At 35.5% G+C, this 25,003-nt stretch overlaps 1 protein-coding gene across 2 annotated transcripts in view; it reads left to right on the forward strand.

Moving 5' to 3' along the window:
* Positions 1–6,663: 6,663 nt before the first annotated feature.
* Positions 6,664–25,003, forward strand: part of DLC1 (DLC1 Rho GTPase activating protein) — a 214,387-nt gene continuing 196,047 nt past the window's right edge. For both annotated transcript variants that reach the window (XM_058837757.1, XM_058837758.1), the window contains exons 1-2: positions 6,664–7,154; positions 20,276–21,437. In XM_058837757.1, the coding sequence (XP_058693740.1) occupies positions 20,385–21,437 (1,053 nt within the window). In that variant the 5' untranslated portion in view covers positions 6,664–7,154; positions 20,276–20,384. The remainder of the gene's footprint in view (positions 7,155–20,275; positions 21,438–25,003) is intronic.

The following is a 25,003-nucleotide window of genomic DNA, read 5'->3' on the forward strand; positions in this document are numbered from 1 at the left end:
TGATGAATCCAAGCAGCTCACACAAGTCTGGAACAACAGGAGCATATCCTCAACTATTTTAATCTGAATTATCTCCCCTGAGTTTAGTGCAACTATTTTGATCTTATCACAAGAACATTAACAGCAATAAAAGTGACTTTTCAAGGAAATGTACTTTAACATCTTCCCAAGAACATTCATATAAATGAGATTTAAGGAAATAATTGTCTTCACTGAGGGATGAAGAATGTTGAAGAACCTGGCTGCATATTGTCCACTCATAATATTTCATAGTATATTTCTCATGTACTCATAATATACTCATAATGGCACCATTTACCATATGCATTCTGCTTTATCAGTGCTTGTCAATCCTATGGAAATAAATGTACCACCTGCACCCCATGAGATAATTTTTAATTCAACTTGTAACTACGTAAGTTTTGTACAGTACTTGAAAACAGAAGGCAATTAATGTATCTTCAGATTTTTCTTGAAATTTGTGCTCTTTAAAAGAAATACTGTCTTTAGAGGGGCTTGATTTAAAAACTAACAATTGCTTGAAAGATATCCCTGAAATAGAAGATACACTCTTCACAACAGGAAATGTAAAATATAGTTAAACACTATACAGCTTTCTCAGTTTCTTGCCAAGTTATGACAGATAACTGATCAATTACTGAAAGGTAGAAGCAAGGCCAAAATCTGGATAGCATATTCCAGAGAGACTAGAACTACTTATTCTTTGATGAGCTCTTGAAAATGTGCTTTGACGTCAGTTTATATCGTTGTGTCACACGGTCAACCAAATAGCTTTACAATGTCTTGCTGAAGAGTTAGTTGTCTAGAAACATGAAGTTGTAGATTGTGACAGGTTTTATTTCTATGGGGCCTCCAGTAATTGTAATTTTATGGGTTTTGTCATCAATTTGCCAACACAAGAAAAGGTGTGTGCATCAACCACCATGTCCACTAACAGGTACACTTGAGACCTAATTTGAGGAAATTTTCACTTCTCCTTAGAACATTTAATTGCTTCTATAATTGGTGTTTCTGAAATGTTTTGCTCTACTAAAAGAGAGTAGCCTGAAAAGATTTCATATGACTATTAGTAAAGAAAAGGTTTTTACACAGAGATTTCTACAAATATTTGAACCTTGAAAACAAGAAACATTTGTTTGGAGCAATGGTTAGCAATTCATATCAGGGAAAATATAACCAACCCTGACAAACACATTTAAAATAGCCTACTATGTTATAAACTATTGTAGTCCACAACTCAGCATCTCGACCAGAGAAGCCGCAGGGTTTTGGGGACCAGCATGGAACACCAACGAGCCGGGCTCTTGTTCATGAAACCATTTATTCAGCATGGCAACAAACTCAGATCCAGAACAGAGAGCCCCAAACAAATGCACAGCAGGGGTTTTTGAGGGACAGAACTCCAGAGGGTTTCCACCCTTGAGGGTGGAGTTCAGGGTTAGGGACCATTAGAAACACACCAAGGGAGAACCCCCCAGGGACTCAAACCCAATCAGAACTCCTGGGCCATCCTTCACAAGGGGTTTGGGGTGGGACAATGCTTATCTGAAAAATAACTCTTTGCCTCCTGAGGCAGGTCACAACAATAAACAAAATCCTGTCTTGGATCATTCAAACCTGAATGATAATGATCAAAAATCCCAAAACAGGAAAGAGAACAAACAGTTCTAAAACTATGTAATCTGTCTGAGTGTTATCATCTACTCATTTGGGAAGTCACTGCATTCTTTTAATCCATGTCAGACTTCATTTGGCATATTTTGGTGCTTGGGCCTGCCTCAGCAGCAACCTCAGATTTGAGAGTTTATCTTCTGTGGAAAAGTTAGAATCTTTGAATGAAAACCAAAAGGGCCTTACCTTTCTTTTTACCTTTTAATGCCTTAATGATAATCTTTGTTAACACATCACTGAGAACAAGAAGGTATATCAGTACACACAAGACTCGGGGCCTCTTTAAAAAATTATCTTATTATTTCTGTCTAAATTGCTGAGTAAAGTCCTTGATGATTAGAGTTCAATATTCCAAATTGCAGAAATGTAATTAGCAAATTGCATATTTAGATGGGGTGTTTATTTTATTTGGTATGTTTCATATAAAAAACCCCAATGTTATTTCTCATAGTGATGCACATAGATATTACTGCTTCTCCTAGTGATTTTGGTGAGGATTTTTTCAAGCAGGTCCAGTTATATTCTGTTCATAAAATCTTAGCAGTGAATAGTTGTTCATATAGACATAGTTTTAATATATTCAAATTTATTTCATTTTGCTGAGATGGTCACTTGTAAATTTATTTCAATTTGGAAATCTTGAAGAGCCTCTTTCAGACATCCTCATGCAACACATTTATACTGCAGTTCAATGCACTGGGACCTAGCAAGCACACAGGAAACATGGTCATGTCCCTGAACAGGGCTAGTGCATGAAATCTGTGTTTCTCCCATGCCTGATCCCCAGATATTCTATTATGCCAATCTGTGTGTGCCTGATGGATGCTTCTCTTTCCCTCCACCTGCTCCCTCTTGTGTTTTATAATGATTTTACCAAATCTAAAATATCTTCATAAAATATCTTGGCAAGAACAAAATCATGTACTTGATACTTATGAAATAGGGAAGTAATGGAATATCACATGAAATCAGATAATTCCACTGTGAAACAACAGCAAACATTGCAAGATTGAAAATATATTTTAAAATAGAGCTATTCATCTCTGTCTTGCAGTATTTTCAGCAGTTCCAGGCGTATTTAAACAAAACAAGATTTTTTTTCTATTCTTCAGTTTTTAGGGGAAATATATCAGGTTTAAATATGCTCTTTAAGAAAAAAGGAAGATGTTAGTGAAAGATTTTCTATTTTTCTGTAAGGCATATGGTAACTTCTATTTCTTAAGACAAATAAGAGTAAGACCACAGGTGTCTGTTTTTGTTTTTCTTTTTTAGCACATCACTTTCTCAGCAGGATTGCTTTTTAAGCACAAAAACACATTAGGTCTGTCCACAAACCCTGATGATACTGTTTAACAGAAATTGCATGAATTTTGCATTCAGTAAACCATAGCTATATTATGTTAATAATTTCCTATAGACCAACTGTGAGATTTGGATGTATTCTCAATGACTTTATGTAAGGATTTGACTGAGCAAGAACTAAACTGTGGGAGAGCCTACCACCATGTGTAGTTTGAGGTCTAGAAAAGACCATCAGATCTTCAGAAAAATAGTGTCTGAAAATATCCACATCTGCATTATATTAATGTCTGTGTACTGCTGCAACAGAGATTGCTTGACTACTTTTAATTCTTCTTATTTTTTAATTGTTTTGGTAGTTCACTTTATATAGGATCATGGAAATAACATATTGCTAGTTTCTCTTTCCACAATATGTCATGTACTCAGCTTACCCTAGTATGACAAAAATATTTAATGTTTGTGAATAAATGTGATCTTTTTTTCTGCATTGTTCTTATTTAGAAATAAAACATAATCATAATAAGAATATAATATTAGAATTCTTCACCTAATGTTACCTAAAAAAGAGTTGGAGTTGTTTGAATACCTGATTTATATAGCCTAACTTTGAGACATATGGTTTTCTGAGTTACAGATGTGCCAAGAAAAAAGACCACCTTTGTGTTTAACTTAAGCTTAGAAATAGCAAGGAGATAAATTCTATCATTTTAGTATAGTCAATCTGACCACAATGGAAGTGCTATTAACTGGTCTTTTTTGTGAATTTCCTTGTTTCTCATCAGTATTCCATTCCTCTACTTATTTTTTCTGGTCTATTTATCGTTCAAGATCAAACAGAATTATCAAGATTTCAGACTTAAATGTTCTGATTTCACATGTTCTTTCTATTCTACCATTGTAAAGTTTTATTAAAGCAGCTTTGAATACGTATCAAACTCTGGTTATTCCCCTCCTTTCTCCAGATGTGGTAGCAGGAAAATATATTTAGGAGACAGTCTGCACTCAGTTTTCTTAGACAGGAAATGTACAGACATTGTCTATGATGGTCTTTTCTCTTTTTCAGCTATTCATCAAGCACTAGAATATTGGAAATTAGTTTTCTTTTTTAACTGTTTTACATAGCAGATAATGTTCTAATAATCTCATACTTGTTTAATATGTCCCCACTTATAAATGTTTCCATCTCTCTTGTTCCTTGTGACTGGCTTCTGAAAGAAAAAAAAGAAAAAAAAGAACACCTTATTTAATTTAAATCAATGGTGTATGATGGAATATTAAGTGAAGTTTAGCTAAAGAAAAATAATTCTTAAAAAAAGAAAAATTAAAATTCTGTCTTGAAATATTTGTTTACTTTTTTGGAATAGTGTGTTTCAAATTTTCATTACTTTTTTTTAGGTATTATAAAACCAAACAGGTTTAGTAAATTTTAACTGCAAGGAAACTGAAGGATTTTTGGTTTATTTTTATTCTCATAAACATAAATTTTAAAATTATACAATTTGTGCAATTGCATAATTGCAAATAAAATGTGCCCCTTCACAGCTAGTAACGTATTCACTAAATTCCAAACTGAAATCTTGCAGGGAAATAGTATAAATCACACTTCACAGTAGAGTAAAACTTATGGATTCAGAACTGAGAATAGCCAAATGTAGTTAAAAATAATCCTGAAAAGTTATTTACCTCTGGGGCTGTGCTTCTGGCTGTTCTGAGTTTACCAGCACATGTGCTGTTTCCTTTTATGGGTTTCAAAGACCTCTGTCTTTGAAGATGCAAAGGTTAGGCTGGGAAGTCATTCCACTTAAGGCTGTCTACCTCCACTATCCATGTACATGAAAGCTACTGGGAAAAATTTCAAACCCACTTCCATTTGGGCCTGCATAATTTTGCAGCTAACTTTTAAAGCTAATACTGTAATTTTAAGGCTGAAAACTGCATATATAAAATTACATGTGTGACAACGAAGACCACATTCAGCAAATTTAGCAGATTTTTAGCACAAAGTTCCACATGCTCAGGAACTAAAGCTTGACAAATTAGCTCCAGATACAGCCATATTAGTGGGAGTTGGAGACAGCCCTACAGGGCTGGCTTTCCTTTGACTTAAGAAAAAATTCAATTGAGCTAATGAAGGCATTATATAAACAGTTAAAAGCAGTTGTTGGAGGCTGGTAGAAACTCATGTATCAGCAGTTAGTAATTAAGAAGATCTTCTATCTCCTTTCAGAATAAATATCCTGTCCCAGTTGTGGCAGGCCTGCTGAATGCAGACTTTGTGGTCAGTAAATGTCGAGACATTTTGTGTATGAAAACATCTGCAATGTCTTACAACTGTAGCTCCCTCTGAAACCAGACAAAGGCCAAAGTTTCCAAGTTATAACCTGGTCAATAACTGATAAAGCATTTACTCAGACCAGTAATTAATAGCTGAAGGGGTCATCAGAGAGTAAGAGATGTATGGCTGACCCACTTGGTAAGACAAATAAACTTAGCAACAATACTAATTCTGTCTTGAAAGAAAGTGTAAAAAAAAATTAAAAATTGTACATGTTGATTGCTATTATGAGCCACTCTGACTTAAATAAAATAAATGCTAAGTAAGTTTTTGCCTAAATATGAAACCAGTGGCCAAAGATGGGGTTTTGCACGTGTTTATTACTAGAGTTTGTTATGTGAATAGCTAATATTTATTACTAATAAATACAGTAATTAAAGCCATACTAGTAATTTCCATTAGCTTACCCTCAAACTTCCACGGAGCTGTCCGTCTGGTTTTAATCAAAACCAAATGGTAATCCAAGTTCTCAGGCTGGAACAGCTAAGAGGAAGTCGTTCAGAGAAGGCAGAAGAAAGCAGAAAAGATAAACAGACAATATTCACTAAATTTGTATAGAGCAAAGGATGTAGATGCTGTGGGTTACTCTGGAGATATGATTCAGGCACCCTGTCAAACTGGAACGAAGTACTTACAAGTGTTTTATGTCAGCAAAATACTAATATGATCAAGATGGAGTCTGTCCTTTTGCTTTTGCAGAGCTGGATTTGTGTGACTCTGGAGGATTCTCAAAAGAGGTAAAGCAACATATTCCACTGCCTGCAAAATGACTGTGTTTAAACTGTAGCATTCGTTTTCTCAGATCCTGCTTACTGTCTTGAGTAGGAACACAATTTTAGCATATGTCTTTAAATGGAATCTATCTAACTGTGTATATTTGCTCGACAGAATAGTACTAGACCTGTTGCCATTGTTCTGTGTTAAGTTTAGACCATGTTTCTCACTACCTGATGTCAAAGACCAGGTGTTTCAGAAATGTTCTCGTATTGTTCTGGATTACTGTTACCTTTGCATGAGCATTAGAGATGCATAAAGTATTTCTTTATAGGAAAAATCCAGGAGGAAGAGATTTAAAGACATTTTTACATTATGTAGCTGTAGTACAGATTTTTTTCCTTTGGCAGAAATAGCCCAGCAGTGTATAAAGCTGACTGCCTTGAAACACTCGGTCTTGACGTTTTCTTTTCCCTCCATTTCTGCGCTCTCTCCCTGGCGCAGGCAGGCAGGCTCGCTGTCTCTCTCTCCCTCTCTCTCTCAAAGGCAGGAAATACTTTTCAGGCAATCTGGGCCTGGTTGTTGAGGCCCCCTTTCACAAAACATCAGTCTGAATTTAGTAGACAGAAGTCACTGGGAAAAGCTTGACAGGCTTGTGCTTAGCTAAGGCTCCCTCCAGCTGCAGAGGGTGTTTTTGTTAGAATCACACATTGAGCAAAACTGCTTAGAATAGAGCAATGATCTCAGTAGCGAAATCTGAACTTTTATGCTAGCAGGAGCTAGCTGGGACTGGGCTCCTTTGTTTGTTTGTTTGCTTCTTTGTTTTGTTGTTTGGGTTTTTTTTTTCTTCTGTTGACCAAAGATTTTAGGGAGGTCTTGTCTGAATTCCTGATTGTCTTCATCTAGGTAAGGCTGTCTTGGAATATTTCTGCACTTTAAACTATCCAAAAAATTAAAACTAAAAAAAAAAAAAATAAGAAAAAGAAGAAAGGAAAAAGAAAAAAAAAAAAAGGGAAAATATAAAAGAAGGTAAGAAAAAACTCAGAAAAGAAACAAGCAGTATCCAGCACTGGAGTGTTCTGCATTCAGGATCTCATCACTACAAATAAAGGTAAAAAAATTTATAATATTTAAAATATACATTTCATTGTAAACTGTGACAACTCTGTTTATCAAAATATGCCAGATCTATAAAAAAATTCATGTGCATTTTTCTTCGTCTTTTAAAGACATGCTTGAAATGCTGAACTTTATTTGCATTCTTATATAAATAGAGCTGTATGATCTTGCTTGCGTATTTTTTAATGCACATTAAATAAGAAAGTTAGACGTGTGAGTGATTTGGTTCTTTCACCTCAGCTAACAACAGAGAGGGCATTTAGGGCTATGTTTTTTTTCTCTCTGCCCACCTTCCCTTCCCTCCACTCCAGCGGTAATGATGATGAGGAGTGTTTTAGCTAGATATATCAGTTATACCTCTGCTGGGCTAGGTCTCTAGCCTTTTCTCAGCCCTAGATGAAATTTTCAGTATAATTGACAATACAGTCTTAAAGGTGTACACTCTAAATCTGAAATTCCAAGGTTTGTTTGTTGTCTTTAACTAAATTAGGTTATTTTTAGTAACGTATGATTAAATACAGAGATCACTGTGTGTTGTGCAAGCATTTAGACGAGGTAAAATAAGATTCAGTAAATGTCAGCTGACCATAATTTTTGGGAGGATGTATGGATTTACTCGTTTTTCTTCTTAAACTAATAAAAATAACAATAATCTGCTGTTAAGGAGTTTAGGGAGAAAATCAGGATAGTATCTTTCACTGATATGTGAATGCATTTATATTTTATATAAAGTTGTGATTTAATTATTAATTTGTTCTGGATATGCAAAGCATTTTTTATGTCAATCTATATAGTATTCTTTGTCTTCCTGAAAATTGCTGCTTATAAGTAATCTGAAAATTCTCTTTCTTTCCTTCTTTCTTTCTTTCTTTCTTTCTTTCTTTCTTTCTTTCTTTCTTTCTTTCTTTCTTTCTTTCTTTCTTTCTTTCTTTCTTTCTTTCTTTCTTTCTTTCTTTCTTTCTTTCTTTCTTTCTTTCTTTCTTTCTTTCTTTCTTTCTTTCTTTCTTTCTTTCTTTCTTTCTTTCTTTCTTTCTTTCCTTCCTTCCTTCCTTCCTTCCTTCCTTCCTTCCTTCCTTCCTTCCTTCCTTCCTTCCTTCCTTCCTTCCTTCCTTCCTTCCTTCCTTCCTTGTATCATTAAGGCTCCCTGTAACTAAAGAGAAGTCATCTGTTCATGTATTTCAAAAAACTTTGATTTTACTGTTTTTCAAAACTATTGTTCTGTAAGGAAATGACTTTGTGGTGTGAAAGGACATGAAGGATATTCCAGAATGGGGTCAAACATCTCCTCTGCAATAGACTGAGAACTGTACTCTTTAGTGCCATTTGGGGGAAGGAAGTTGTTCAGGGTGGTCAGGAGTGGCTCTGGATTGTGAAGGGAATGCATCTGAACTGGACAGGGAACAACCAGTAGGCAGTAAATTGTACCTGAGTATATTCTGGGGTCAACTTTAACATCACAATCATTTATGTGCTTATGGACAAGTCTTCTCCAGTGAGATGTTCTGGTGTGGGAGAGCTGTGATACGTAAGCGGTGGGACTGAGAAGTTGAGAGCAATTTGACTTGAGTCTTTTTGTCATTCTCATGAAATTTGTGCTGGAACATTGATGTCTCAAAGGATTTAGCTTTAGCGGCTTTTACAGCACTGTGTTCCCATGCTTGCTGCTGCAAATATATGTGCACGTATTTAGTATTAATGAGTACTCCAACTAAACAGAATATTCCTATTAAGCAGTTATCTTCTGCAGCACCACTTCCAGGGTTTAAAGCATATAATGACCTCATCTGACCTCACTTGCAGATGAAAATAGTTGACACCTGAAGCAGTTGAACTACAGGGTGGACAACAGAAAAGATCACAGAAAGTATTTTCTCATTAAACTCTCGAGTTTCTTGTAGACTGTAAGAAAATACAATGCTGATAGATGCCTGCGTTTTAGATTTAGAAGGTTTAAATTAAAGTCCTGGAAACAAATCGCTATTCAACTTCTGGTTCTACTTAGTCTAATTTCTCTGTTATGCTTACCTTATTTTGGCTTTTTAAGATATAGTTGCTCAAGAAAAAGGATTCACAGAAAAGTTAGTCTAAAAAACCTCTGAAAATTATTTTATAGATATATAGCAATAATGAACATGGAAAATGAGCATCTAGAGTTTTTTGACCTTGCTGTGTTCCTTCAGATATGTTAAAGTTCTTTATCTGAAAAAAAGAAAATAGCCCAAACAGTTGGATCAAATGACTCCTTTAAAGGAAGTAATAAATTTATGCCTACAGCCTTGAGAAAAATTAACACAAATGGTTACATCCATGTAATAGGAATTATTCAAATTGCTTTCCTTCACCATAAATTTGTGGGCCTGAAAACTAATTTTCTTTTGAACTTGTACCTGTTGACCTTCATGTCAAATTCCATACTCAGAGCAACGGGGGAAAGAGGTTTGTATATTTAGGCCTAATTCACAAAGATCTCTTTAACACAAAGCAATCCCTCCTAAAAGAAAATTAAAAGTAAAGACAACAGTTTGGGTGTGCAGTTTTTAAATAGGCAAGGCTTATAGTAATTCTTGTAAAGTGCTGGACTTAAAATCAATTTAAAAATCGTTCTTTAGGTGATGGAACAATCTAAGGATCACCCTTTTGACTTTTGTAAGTCTCAAAAGTTACTTAACTTTTCCTTTATTGTCAGAAGTATTAATCCACATTTTATATAATAGTTTTCTGTTGTTCTTAACATGAATTTTCCTGCTGGAATGCATCTTCTTTGTTATGAAGCTTCCCTGAGGACGGCAGTAGCAGAAGGAGTAAGAGAATTTACAAATGTTTTTCTCTTTTCTCAAAAGGAAGCTATATTTTAGAGTATTCTCCTTTTTTCTTTTTTTTTCATCTGGTTCCATTTTCTATTATTTGTCTGGAGAAAAAAGACTAAGTCCAGAGGGGTTGTTGATGTTCTGTTCTTTTTACAAAAAAAAAAAAAAAAAGAAAAATGCAAAAAGACAAAACCAGAGTAACATAAGGGCCAGAAAAATTGAAATAGCATATCCAGAAGTTAGATCTTGAGTTCCTTCCTATTAGGAGAGAGCCTCTGGGGGTCTCTGATCCAACATGTCATTCAAAATGGGGTCAACTAGAACCAGTTGCTCAGGTCCTTGTCCACTAGGGCTTTAAATATGTCATCCAAAGATGAAGCTCCCCATGAATTCTTAGTAAGGACTTTAAGACTAGACTGGATACGCAGGTGTATTTTTAATATATATGTGTATGTATATACATGTATACATATGCATGTGTATATATGCATAAATTATACCTCAAACCAAAATTATATAGGTTTTTTACATGTAAATCCTATGTATATTATATGTGAACATTATTTTATTGTAATAACTACTGGTACTGAACTTCAATATGTTTTATATTATATTTCACCATTGATATTTGCTGATGCATTCGGGTACTACTTACTTAAGAACAGTTTTTTGGTAGATAATTTCAAATCCACTATTACTATAGTTGCTTGTTTCTTTTAATGAGAAAAATCACTTACATAGAGATTAGTGATGCCCAGAGTGATCTCTGGTGTATTTTACATCAGTCACATTCCAAATGCAAAGTTTGCCTTAGGTTGTGTGTATCATTAAAACCAATTTCACTCATACTATGTACTCTTTACCTCTAGCCTTCACTTTCATCTAAGCTCTTCTTTTTCTTACAGTGATTTGTGATACTTCCTGTTGGTTATTCCATTGTACCCTGTGTCAAAATCTATTAGCTGTAGATAAAATGCCCTTGAACTTTAGGAAATTTTATAGTTAATTATCTTACCTCTGAATCTCTATTTATTCTCCCACCCTCTTGCTCACTCTTTATCAGTTGTAGAGTTTGCAGGTCGATAGGTCTTATTGGTGAGAGTTTCACAATAGGATTAAACCCCTAAAAATACCCTTTAATGCTAGAACAACTAAATATTCCAAGTTGAACATCATGGTAGTTGTGGAAGGTTCGCCTTATGATAAAAAATTTTAGAATAAGGAATTTTGGAAGAGGGAGTTGGTGGTGAGTTTGAAGTAAATATCATTAGACTAAGAAGTGAAGAAAATATGGGGTAGAATGGAGGATTGTTGCAATGTGCTGTTCTGCTAAAGGATCTAAGAGAAGATGAAAGGGGCAAGAGGAACCAGTGACAAATTCACCAGGTTAAAGCAATTTGGGTTACATTATTAAAGCTGTATAATATATGTATATATATAATATATATATATAAGGAGCATTCGTAACCTTAATATTGTATTATTAGCATCTTTGCTAAGACTATCACAAAATATGAATCTTTTTTTTTGACCTCCTCATGAATTTTCTCATATACAATATAGACATGTAAAAGGCAAGGAGAACTTACTTTGGATTAACTTTTTCAGTCTGGAGCACTTAACAATCCACTTCTTAGCAGTCCCGAAAGGCTCAGCGCACTAGAAGTTATACTGTTAAATTCATTACACATTTTTATGTCAGCAGCTAAATGGAGATACCCCTTTTCATTTTGACTGAAGTTTTTATCCTCAGTTAACGCTGTTTTATCAGAGAAGATTGATAACTTTCAATAATAAGAACTAAAACGAGATTTTTTTTTCTGAAAGGACAGTCTCTAAGAGTTTTGTCCTCCACAACAAAACCTGGGCTTTGAGGATTCCATATACAGAAGCAATTTTACATTCTAGTATCATCAAATACCTTTGTGCAGATGTCACTGACAACTTCCAAACATTGAGTCACTGTCAGCTTAATTGGGTGTACCATACTGGATATAAAGATTTTTTAAAAGCTTTTGCATGTTGTAAGAGAATTTGTAGCTGGTAAAGGAAATATATCTGAATTAGTTTTAAAATCAAGGGAAAATCTCCATGTGAGCTCACAAGTCATCTGTTTTATTTTTCCTGTAGTTATGTACTCAGAAACAGCAATTTCCAGGGCTGAGCATATCTTTCCAGACAGGCTACAGATGCTGAGTAGAAGAATATCATTATAAAATCAGGAGAACAGCTGGTGAGTTTGGAATTGAGGCACTCTAGAAAATACTGTGAAGAATGTCTACTGACTATAGCAGATATATTCATATTATGCCTATGAGAGGAAGAGAGAAGGTGGATATAGAGGTGAGATACACATACTCTGTAAAAGTCTTTTGACAGACAGGTTTCCTGAATTCCAAAATAAGAATAATATAATGAAGAATAATCAGTTTCAGTGTTAGGTTAGAAAGCAGGCTTTTCCCCTCCCAATTTCACCAACCTGGAGGATAAATTCAATTTTTTACATTCCCTTTCTTGGAGGAGTGGATTTCATTAGGTCCTCCAGTGCATTTACAAAGCACTCAGTGTACATTTATATGTTATTTCTCTCTCTAGTTTCAAAGAAATAGTGGTACAACTGCCATATTGAATAATTTTTGCTTTTCACATCTTCAGCTACATTCCAGAAATACTTCCTCATCTTGCTCTCAGTACTTTTTTACAAGTGCAAAAAAAAATGTGATTCCAAATGATTCTGCTAGTGGTTCGTTCCCACCAAAAAGCACAGTCACCCCAGTAGTCATTCTCTGTAGACGCTCGATGATAAAATATTTGTCTTTCTCAATGGGTGAAAATAATTTTCAGCTCTTTATGTACAAAAGATATGAAAAATAATGTCAAAAACTTATTTTTAGTCATGTCTAAACCGGGAATGAAAACAGGCCCTCTACTATTCAGTGAGGAGGCTGATCACCAAAAGTCATTGTCTGTGGTGTCTCATACTACCGAGGTTTCATAGCTCATGGCTATAATGAGCACCAGTAATTTTTTTTTTAAATAGAAACACCATATTAGAGTCTAAAATCTAAAAGGCAATAGGAATACAATCTGGTTAATTTATATTGTTTTCAAAAAGACCTCCTGCAGCTAAAAGATTAGTTTTTCACTCGAGTTGGCAAGAAAAGGAAATGCCTTCCATTTGGGGGAAGGGGGGAAATATTTGTGGACAAACATTTCCCTAATTCAGGAACAAAAATAGTAGAGACATAGTTTTCTGGGTTGCCATGTCCAATGGGCTGACCATTTCTCATTTCATGTCTTTTCAAGATGCTTCCAGTTCAACCAGGGAGTAAAAGAAGGTGTAAGCAATCTATAAATTATGTTTTCTTTTCTATTCTCTGGGAATAGAGAGCCGAAATGATTTGGGGGGAAGATTGGCAAAGCGATGAATTTTCCACATAATCCTCCTATGGAAAAAGAAGACTTTAAACCTTTACACCTTAGATTTGCTTTTATTACAAAGAAACAAGAAATTTATTGTAGAATCGAGACAGTATCTTATTAAATTTTGAAGACCAGCAGACTCACAGGTCTGAATTTCTAGATGGGTCTAATCTTCTTAAAAAGTCTATGCTAGAAACTATTTTTTGGCTTAAAACTTTTTTACTTTTTTCTGGCCAGTTATAAATTTGGTGGCTGTTGTCACTTTAAAATGGTACTGTTCTGAAGGGGATGGATGTTCATAGCTGCTAAAAAGACTGTAATGCTGATTATTAATGTATTAGTCATTAACAAAATTACAGTAAAGTGGTATTGTGCTATAAATATTTGAGCAAATAATATCTCAATATTTTATTGGCTATTCAAAATAGGACAGAAACATGAAGTTGGGTATTTTAAATGTTGTGTTTCATTGGTTTTGATTTGATAATTAAATTGGGTGTAAACTATATATATCTTTAGTAAGCCTGGATAACTGTAGATCAGTTTGGATCCAGTCATTTCCTGTTTCTCATCCTTGAGGAAGAGCCTCAGCTAATCTGAGGCTCAGCCCTGGAAATGAACCAAATACAAATACAACCAAACTAAAACCCACTGTAATCACATGTTGGCTACAAGTAAAAGCTCTTTGTTGTATCATGATAAGCACCGGTAATGCAGCTGCTCTTTGAGGAAGAGAAAATAAAAGAACTCCCTGATGGTTTATGTTTTCTAGCTATAGATTAAGGCATATTGACAAAGTTTGGGCTCATATCTTGGGAGCCAATAATATTATCACAAAAAAAGTAAGACTTTTGAAGTCTCTGAATGAAAAACTTGCCAACTTGACTATACATTTTGTGGTGAATAATGTATTGACTTATTATAATGCTGCTGGATAGTATCAGTTTTTGTAACCTTAAATATCTTCCAAAGGAAGAATGCAACCTTAAGTGTGTTAGGCATTTCCAGTGACAGTAAACTGTAATAAGCATATATGTGTGTTAGAATCTGTAAAGAAGAAAATAGTTTGCTAAAGGGATAATGAAACTGATCCCTGAAGGGAAGAGGAAATCCTTATCAAGTCAGAAGAATGATTTCAGGTACATGGCTTGATTGATTTCATGTGTGGTATCTCTTATATCAGAAATAACGAACTTTTTGCAGTATGATTTATATTTATTATATATTATAGCTTCTATTTCAAATTTCTATTTGGACAAAAAAAAAAGAAAAATTCTTTGTTCTGTTTCTGCTTTGGACTTCTGCAAATTCCTGCTGTATGAGACGCAATGAATAAATGTTCTCCTTTTTCATGATACTCTTGATTTTTATATGGCTTTAAATTCTCTCTTCCCCAGAAAGAAAACATTCATGTATTTAACAGCTCTTCAGACAGAAGCTATACCATACTTTAAATCCTTTCCTGTTGTTTTTTGCTGTATGTTTCCCTCTATTTCTCTATTTCATCTCTATTTCCCCTTATTCTCTTTCTGAGATGGAATTGCCATCATTGTGTGTAGTTTTCAGTTCAATGCATAATAAGAATTTAGAAAATATTTTTTATTATGCCACTATGCTCAGCCTCTCTTTTGCCTGTTGTTCTACATATTTTCTAATTTTCACTGAGCTTGAAATTCAGTTCCAGAATAACAGCCACACTGACGTAGTTTTGGGTTGGTTTTCCAGATTGGTAGACGATATAGTAGAGACTTTTAATATGCATTTATAATTAGAAGTATTTTTATTTTAATCACTGCATGCCATTTTATTTAGTACAGAGAGTTTCATATGCAGTTTTATCTCCTAGTTCTCTATTTCAATTTGGTAAAATTAGCAAATTTCATCATTTTATTTCTGTTCTTGCTCTGAATAATCTACAAAACACAAATTTTAATACCCTCCTTCACAAAACTATTAATAATCTCCCTCTTTATACAAAAATCAATCAATCACATTCTCACTTCTCATTTTCTGTTTAGTTTCTGGTTTCTATTATTTTTTATTTTGTTATTAATTAGACTTTTTATACAATTAATTGCATAGGGAAATCAGATTTGCAAGCATGTAGTTCATAACCAAGTGGTCTTTTTTTCCTTTGATTTTAAACCAGCTTTTGTTGCATAAAATCATTGCTCACAGCACCCCAAGGTTAAGAGTGCAGAGAAATTCCCCGTTTCTCCCATCTTCTCACTCTGGAAATAATCTCATATCCTAGAAAGGCTTTACTTCCCACACCTACTCCAGTCCCTGCTCAGGATCCTTTCTGGCTCTGTGGCTCTCTCTCAAGTGAAGCTCATCTCTGACCGCAAAGGCATTTGCCATTACCTTGGAAGAATGTCCCTCTTGCAGTCCTCCAGATTTGCAGTCCCTACATGGGTCTCCCATTTCATTCCTTAGTGCAAAGAGGGTTACTTGGATACCTTTCAGAGTTCCAAGTTCAGTAATATTTAATTTGAGTATTGTTATGTATCTAATATTTGATTCCTGATCACTTTATGTTCTTGGAATCTCTCCAATAGATGCTTCAACAGGAGTCAGATCCTCAGACTTACCAGGGAGGTGTTAGCAGTTGTGTGCTGTTTGATCTATAGAGCTGGGCAGCAATTTTAAAATCCTATATGATGGGGTATGCTGGAAGGAATGTTTGTATGTTGGACTTCGCACTGTTTGTCTCTATTTCTCTCCACTGATTCATGCCTGGAAACCAGCAGTAAGATCTTATCAAAGTAAAGGACAAGTATCCTGTGAAAGGACACTATTGGGCTATGTTTGCGTTTATCTGTACAAAAATCAGCAACACCTATATCTAATAATATGTGTCCACATTTATGAGTACGTCACATGCATACACATGCAAACCTGACCATTAATAGTTATATAAAATATTTAAATTGTTATATTATTTCATTCTGAAGACAAACTTGTCTTTAGAGTACTGTTTTTTCTGATTTTTAGAATGAAGTTGTAAATATTTTTAAATAATTATAAATTCAAACCAGTTTTAGAATTTAATTTTACATATTAAAGAAATCAGAAAAAAATGCATCTGGTTACCACTAGATTAATACCCCACAACAAACAATCTTTATATTTCAACTCTACAACAGCAGGGTTTAGCATGGTCTAAAACCCTGCGCTACAAATGCTGCTTATATAGAAACCGTAGACAAGGTAAGCCTCCACTTCAGTGAAATCCAAAAGCTGATCTATCTCCACTTAGGAAATAAGAAAATGAAGGCTTGCATTTTATAATAAATAGCTGGGTGAAGACCTAAAGGCTTATGTTTTATCTCAAATTATTTGTAAACAGCATTCTGTGTCAGAGATTGGTATGGAGTTACTGAAAGAACTGTATGCAAGCCAGACCAGGAGATGTGAGATGAGTTTATAGGAAACAGACCCTGTTCACTTAGACTTCCTTAAACAAAGTTTACTGGCTGGGGTCACAGACCAATGAAGATAAAATAATGATAACAAAATAAATATTTCTGCTTGATCTCCATTGCTTACATACTCCTGCTGTGTAAAAAATGTAATGAAACAGTCTTTCATCTTTGTTTACGTTCATAAGCTAATGCTTTGCCTTTTTTTTTTTTAAGAAAAGATTTGCATCCCATGTAAAACATAAGCAAAAATTAAATTCCACTCGGATGATGGTGGGGCAGTACTGCCTGGGTTGCCCTCTCAGAAGCTTTCCTGCCACAGACTTTGTAAGCTGTCCTGTGCTCTCTGCAACTTTCTTCCTTCCAAAGCTTTTCTGTTCATTACAAGGTGGAAGTCACATATGGTGCAATTAATTGTCAGAATGGGGAAACTGGTGGAGGCAGCAGGGATGTCACACCTGGGTCAGTGGCAGTGCTTGCTCTGGCCACACAGGGATGCCACCAAGTGTCCTGCACAGCAGTGTGTTACTAAGGCCTGCTTCTGCCACAGTCCTTCCCTCCTAATGGCTTGGGGCTCACTGCCCAATCTCTTTCAGAAGTCTGGAGCAGTGAACCCTCCAAGGCACAGCTTATGTGCTTGCATGGGAGTGAAAGGAAAAAAGTTGTCCTGAATAAATAGGTAGAAAACAAAGAAAGTTTCTTGTCAGCCCTTAAGTGTCAAGCAATTAGAGCAGGAAAATAATTTCTAAGCTGAATTGTTTAACACAATCTTTGGGGAGTGGAGAGGGAGCAGAATAAAAGTAAACTGGCACCGAAGTCTGAGCACCTGCATGTACCATGGGAATGAGGGGATTTCAGGAACTGCTGGTGAAGCTGCCTGGGGAGGTGGCATATGTACTGTAGATTTTCATATTAAGTGCTAACATACATTCATTTGTTAGGGAACAATAAAAATGCCCATGTCATATATTTATTTGTCTTGCCTTTTAAGCAAAGTATTTTATATTTCTCTGTTTAACAATTATTCTGCAGCCTTTGAGGCAGTCAAAACTAGTGATAATGCAAGTAAAACAGAAAGGCTCCTAAAGTAAAATTTGTTTTTCATCTCCCATGAAATATAACTCACCACATCCAAAAAATGAAAAACAGTAACAGATCTGTTCTCCCATTTCTGTAACTCCATGTAGCAGCAACAGTAAAATTAACACACACGCATTAACTCTCTGAGAGCCTGCCTTCTGCACATTAAGAGCAGCTTAATACTAGGTAGGTGGATGCAGATATGTCGTTAGAAAGTTACTTTTTTTAGCTTTTTACCCTTCACATTTCTAGTATCTTTATTGATTGTTGTCAGAAATGTCCCTATCTGGCTGTAGCAACCATGTTTAATTTTCTCTAAAGTAGGTGAAGGTAGTGTTCTAGTAGGGGAAGAAAGGGAAGCTGCAAATGAGACGCACACATGTGCAACTCCAAACATTGCTTATGGAGGGCAGTAGAAAAAGCATTGAGCCCTTTCTGGTAAACATGCCTCTTTTCAAAACAAAACACACTGGTGGCTGAAAATTAATTTAATTTTAATTTTTAATTAAAGCTTTAATGTCCATCAGGAAAAGGTGCAGCAGAAGATAAAAGTATTATCATTATTGATTTTTCGCTCTTGTAATTTTGTAACACACACACTTTGAAAGAAACACAAAATCAGAAAAAGAGTGTGCTGCAAATTTATACAATTATTTGACTTTAGGTTTTAATATTTAGGGTTCATCTCAAATTTGACCAGGAAAGAAGACAGAATTATAAAATTGTATTAACTTTTTGCTACAAAAATTTGCCTCTGAAAGCAGATAATTTTTTTGGCCTGGCTCTGTGTGTTATTTTCCATTTTGCTCAGCCTCCCACACTCTAATGACTTGTGCATGGAATTTCATATACTCTATGAATATATATTCTTTTTAAGCACAGTCTCCACAGAGGTGGAAAATGTGAATGTGAAATGAAGCTTGCCATTCCTAAAAGAAGGTTAAAGATCTAGTACTGTACAAGTCTGTCCTAAAAGTCAGTTTGTCAAGACATAATTTATGGAGGTTCAGTTGCGCAGGCATAATTCTGCATTTCTTTCAAGATAAATACTTTTATACTTTCAGGCATGTGATTTGTCAAGGCAGCTTTGTGGCCTGGTGGGCAATCAGAATTTGCCTTAGTGGACTGAAATGACCCAGAACAAACTCACTACTTAATCTTCTTTATTGCTGAAATCAATAACCAGATCCATGCTAAGTGCTGACAGTTCTTGTGTAGGGAGTGAGAAGTAGAGGCGTCTGCTCCTTGAACTTCCAACATTTTATGGGCCAGAAGTTTTTTTTTCTTTTTTGACAATGAACTTGTTAATTTTGTTTTATAATTCATAAATTAATATCTTTTCTTTGTGCTAATATACACATGCAATGACACAAGATTAATGTATCTCAAATGCCATCATACAAAATGCCTAATGCAGCAGTCAGTGAAAATTTCCCACATAGAAATCCAAGCAGGGACAGTGGCCTCTGGCAGAGCCAAGCAGTCCAGGTGAGCAGCAAAGCTACAGCCAACCATCCTGGCTCACAGTCCACCCTTCTGGAGATCTCTGTCCTAAATAACAGGTTTTCTCCATGACTTACACTAGAAGATCATGAATATATTCAGAAAGGGGGGGTGTATGGTGGGGTTCAGGTTTTATAATGTATTTGAATGAGGAAATACACCAAAAACTTAGTTTTCCAAGTGTTACATTTTAGAGGGTAGGACTACATGACCTTTAAAGGCCCGTTTAAACCCAAGCTTATCTATGATTCTACGAATTTGTTGTTTTTTTTTTAAACACAACCAGTGATTTACTCTGAAGTTTCATGTGCCACTTGTAATGACAACTTGGCCTGAAGATAATGAATACTAACAATAAAAATAAGAGCCACTGAATGGGCCAGAGATACTCAGAAGATAAGTGGTAAATTTGGAAAAACCCTCATTTGTTCTCTACCTCTTCGGGAAACAGACAGAATTCTGCACTCCATAGGTATCTGTGGATGAGGAAGAAATAAAGTTACTCTGTGTGTAAAAAAACTATAAGATATAATGTCATTTATACCCATTGAAATTATTATCATATGAGAGACACAGTTAAGAGGAGCTTGTAAAATTTTGGCTCTGGAGCTACTTGCTTGTCCATGTGCCTGTTTATACCATTTTTGTTTACTTGATATTGGAAAGTAATCAGAAAAAAATGTTGTACTGAATTATGAGTGCCGTCAAGTTTTGTATGAAAAGTATTAAAACCTTAAACAAAACAGTCTTTTAAATTCCTGTCCTTCTGGTCCCACAGTCTTATCTTGTTTTACACTTTTGTTTAAACTATTCCTTCCTTTTCTTATTTTTTCATTTGGAGTTGATTCAATAACACAGTCTTTTTTTATTTCTTGCAGATGTTAAAATGATGAAACCTTCTCTCCCTCCAGAGCAGAGCACAACAGCCATGACATCTCCAGTCCTCTGTGGAAGGTACATTGTAGTCTGCTGGTGAACTGTTATGACATGTCTCTAGCAATCAGAAAGAAAAGCTGGGAAGAGCATGTGACCCAGTGGATGGGATTGGCTTTGGAGCCTGTGGAGTATAATACAGCATGTCGTCACGGACTTGTGGCTGATAACTTGCAGACAAGTATGGAAAAAGATGAGGTTTTGAACGTGGACCGGAAAGAAAAAAGCGCTTCATTTCCAGAGTGCTGCTATAGTGGAGAGGGGACCGGCTTCCCTGAACAGCAGCTGGGAAATGTTTCAAAGGAGGTGGATGAAAATGATAACCACGAGGACGAGGAACATTTTCTGGAGGCCAGCACAGAAACTCTAGTTCACGTGTCTGATGACGATGATGACTATTCCGCACTCAGCCTGGACAGTGCTAATTACCACATCACTGCTGTAGGAAGTAAACCCGAAGATGAAGGGCACAGCTTAAATGGAGCAGGCTCCTTAACACAGATGGTACCAATAACAGAGGGTAACAAGGCAGCTGAATCATCTGGAATCAGTGGCTATATAAGTGAGGAACCTAGCTGTGACAGAGTTCCTGAAGAGGGGAGGAAAGAAGATGTTTGTGGCAGTAGTGGCCAAAGCCTGGAGCTTTGTAATTATGAAGTCTTAAATGAAATAGTAGATGTAGAGAAGGAAAATTGCATCAATTCTCCAAATGTGAAAGAAGCTATTATGTCTGGGAAGCAGCTGCTTCATACTGCTGTAATTGCACAACAGCGCCGGAAATCTGATGCTTTCAAAGATGGGCTTGGAAAGTCTGAGTGCAGTGTGGTAGAGAGTGGGATTTCTTCTGAATCATCCACCAGTAGTGATGGACAGCTCTGTTTAGCAGTGCAACCCAGCAACAGCCTTATGCAATCTCCTCCTTGCTCTTGCAGCCCGGCAGTGGAAAATGGTCTGGATGAAAGTGGTTTCACAGAACCTCAAGAGGCCCCTGAAAACAAATGCCTTTCAAATGTTAGTTCAGCAGAAGACATTCAGTGTTTACATGTAAGGAATCATTTGACCACACACGAATATTCAGACAATCAAGTGAAACTGCGCAAAAGAAAGGTAGGATGCTTGTAGAGCACAGGTTTTTTTCTAATATTTTCCCCCAATTTCTGATGATGGTGATACTGTGCCTAATTCACTGGAGAGAAAAAGTGATTTTTTCATCAATTTATCAGATTCAAGCAGTTTCAAGCCAAATATGTCTATACAAGAACTAAATTTTAGAAGCTTTTTTTCAGGTCTGAAAATGGCTGAGGTATGAATTTGGATGGTACCTTATATTCATTCACTCTATATATATTTTTATATATTTCATATATGCTTTTCAAGGCTGAACACATCTTCTTCTTTGGATTTATTTTTGGTTTTCTGCTGCAAAAGAGAGCACAAGGAAAAAGTGCAACAAGATTTTAAAAGAGAAAAAAAGGAGTGGAAGTATTTTGCAGTAGTTCTTTGGTCTTTTGCTCAGCCCCATGAGCATATGTTCTTGCAAAAACAAGTATTGCTGAGTCTGAAGGAGTATTTTGTAATTTTAAAGCAACCAGAGAGTTTCACTGTCTTCACCAAGTAAGGAAGGGTATCATTACAAAATTTTAATGGAGAGATTCCTTGGCAATAAAATTCCCATTGGCTTTAATGTAAGGAGATGTGCTGATTGTGGCACTATGGAATTCATCTTAAAGTCTGGCTTTCCCAGTTATGCTGCTTATTCTAGCTAATAACCAATTTGTAATTGTTTACTTCTCTCTGCCTTTTTTTTATTTGACATCATCCAGCCTCTTTTGTCTGGGATTTTTTCATACATCTGGTTTCTTTTAATTGTGTGGGTTTAATCTGTCAGCTACAGTGCCTCAGTAGCTGTTCCACTGAAGCACAAATTCACATATCTGAAGTACTCTGTGCCCACACAACATCCTGAGCTGCTGGCTGCTGCTTCCTTGTGTAGACCTTTCAGTAATAATAACACTAGATTAACATGGTGAGAAGATGTAAGCAAGTTTTGCCAAAGGTTTCAGTAGCACTCAAAGCCAGTCTTCTTTTGGTAGTTCATGCAATCACAGTTAATGCAGTAACTGTTCAAATATCTCAGTTACAAACAAGAAACAAAAATATGACTACCAGTACCAGAAATGCTAATGAAAATGGTTCAAGTTTAAAAAAAGAAAATTAACCAAACTGACATTGTAGTTGAGAACTAATTGACTATCATAACCATTTTTCTTCTGCTTTACTTTGGGATCAAATTTTCTTTTTAAATATAGTTATTGATATTGATGTGTACATTTCATATTATTAGCAAGATGCAGCATGCTATTTTTTTTAATAACTTTGATTTGATTCTAGTTTTCATGTATCTCCTTGGATCTTGTTTGGAGGTTACATACTCATCTTTGAAATGTACAATCATGAGAACAGTATTTCAGAACATATGTATGATGTGTGTTTGCACCATTAACTATTTTAAAGAACAGACTATAAAAATTCCACTGAGACTAATAATGAGAAAAACTAAGAAAGGAGATTAGCATAAAAAGGAGAAGAACAAGGAGTTTCTTCAAGGAAGTTTGAGCATTAGATAGCTTCAACAACTGCAACGTCGTGTGTAATGTAAAAGGGGGTGGAGTCTGTAAATCACAAGGAGACCTTGTTCTATTTTGGTTAAAGAAATCTTTGCCAACCACTGTAACATGAATGGCAAAAGGGGAAGGATACGATCTGCTGTTGTTTGTGATATTATTTCTCTCTGAGTTCACAGGACACTTTTACAAACAATGTTCTTGAATAAGAGATTTTCTTGCTTATATCTAACCATGCACTATTTTACAAAAGGTTGTCTATGTTGGTAATAGTGTGCAATGAAAAATGTGCCCAAGTTTACAAACTTCCCCTGAAAGCCACTTTTGTAACTTTAAGAAAACATTAGAAAAATTGCAGACTTGAAACTGAATCCATCCATAAAAGCCAAGTATTTGCTTTGCAGTGACAGGAAGACTTAAGGGATTGGGAATGGTATATAAAACCTTTTCCCTCAAGGTCAGCAGTTCAAACAGTGCAGTTAAGGCCTAAAACACACCACTGTCTGATTAATGCTCACTGTCAATTATAGTTGCACATAATTATGTGCTCATAAAGGTCAAAATATGGGAAAAGGCACATGGAAATTAATTGCTAAAGGTATTTGGGCACCCAAATCTTGAGGTAGCGCCTTGGTGATCATAGAAAGGTGCTGATCTTTAAGCATTTTCCTGGCAGTTAAAACTTAGGACCTTTGAGTAGACTTCTGCTCCTGCTGGTACTAAATTCTTTTGCAAATCTGTTCCTTGTTAACATATTTTAAACTGTTTTTAATTGTGGCAATAGAGCATGACCTTCCCTCTTATCTTTCAATCGGCTGTCTTCAAACCAGAGCTGAGGTGAGAGACAGTGTGGCTCTGATATGCTGGCTCTGCAGATGGATGCAGGTTTGAGGGCTTAAGGGCTTAAAGTTTAGCATCTTTGACCAGCACTAACTCCATTGCAGTAAATTGCTTTAGTCATGATGGATGTACTGACACTGAAGATGCTTTTTGCAAACACATCCAGCTGTTGCAGCATTCTTTACTCCATTCAAGTTACCAGGGTTCAAATGTTTGAAGCACAGCACCCTCTTTTCCTTTGCTTTCTCAGCAAGACTTTCTAAGGCTCAGAAATAGGAAGGACCTGAATTTAATTGTGAGAAGTTAATGATATTAGGTCTAATTGAAAGATACCAAATAATCAAGCTTTCCTGTTTTTCCTGTTCACGTCATCCACAGCATGAAGTTTATGGTTATTAATGATTCAGAGTAACAGAAACATAAATGGATTAACTATGTGTGGATAAACCATCTAGACCCTTCTGTATGTTTTCCTGGGTTAAATAAATTTAGATATTTAAATAGTCACTTCACAGAATTGTACATGGAATAATCTTTGGTACTAAAGAGCAAACTGTAGTGCTTGGGGTATCAAAACAACTCACATGTATGTTCATATGTAAAAAGCAACAGCTTTTAGTGAACAGTATTACACAAAACTAGAAGAGTATCAGCTATCAGGAGAATACCAACAAAAGGAGACTATTTAATTATTATGCCTTAATTTCTAAATGGAAGAAATGGCCATTATCTCATAAAGAATCTGTCAAATATTTGAGTGTACTCCATTTTATGTTTTCTCCAAGCTGCTCATGTCATCAAGCTTAGACAAAGTCAGGAAAATCCCTGTTGGGGCATATTGAGAAGGTTCACAAATGCAGCAGAACTCTAACAAATTAATTTCAGTTCTCCTTCAGTTCTCTTTCAACAAAAAAGAACTACTTTATTCAGCACCAGCATAAAAAAGTGAGTTAAGGCATATAGTTTCCCAGTAAATTCTCCCCACTCACTTCCCAAACACAATTACAGCTGTACTGTTGCAGCCATGGATAATCAATATTTTGTAAATGCACATATTAAAACAAGGCTCAGACAGCTTTTTAAAATGATGAATCAGTAAAGGAGTAGAAAATCAACATTGTAAAGTGTGGCTCTAAAGAGTTTGAGTAAAAACCCATGAAGTTTAAAAAAAAGTGAAACATTAACAAACTCCACTTACAAAAAAAAATT

This window comes from Poecile atricapillus, chromosome 4, assembly GCF_030490865.1.
Source record: "Poecile atricapillus isolate bPoeAtr1 chromosome 4, bPoeAtr1.hap1, whole genome shotgun sequence".
Classification (NCBI taxonomy): Eukaryota; Metazoa; Chordata; class Aves; order Passeriformes; family Paridae; genus Poecile; species Poecile atricapillus.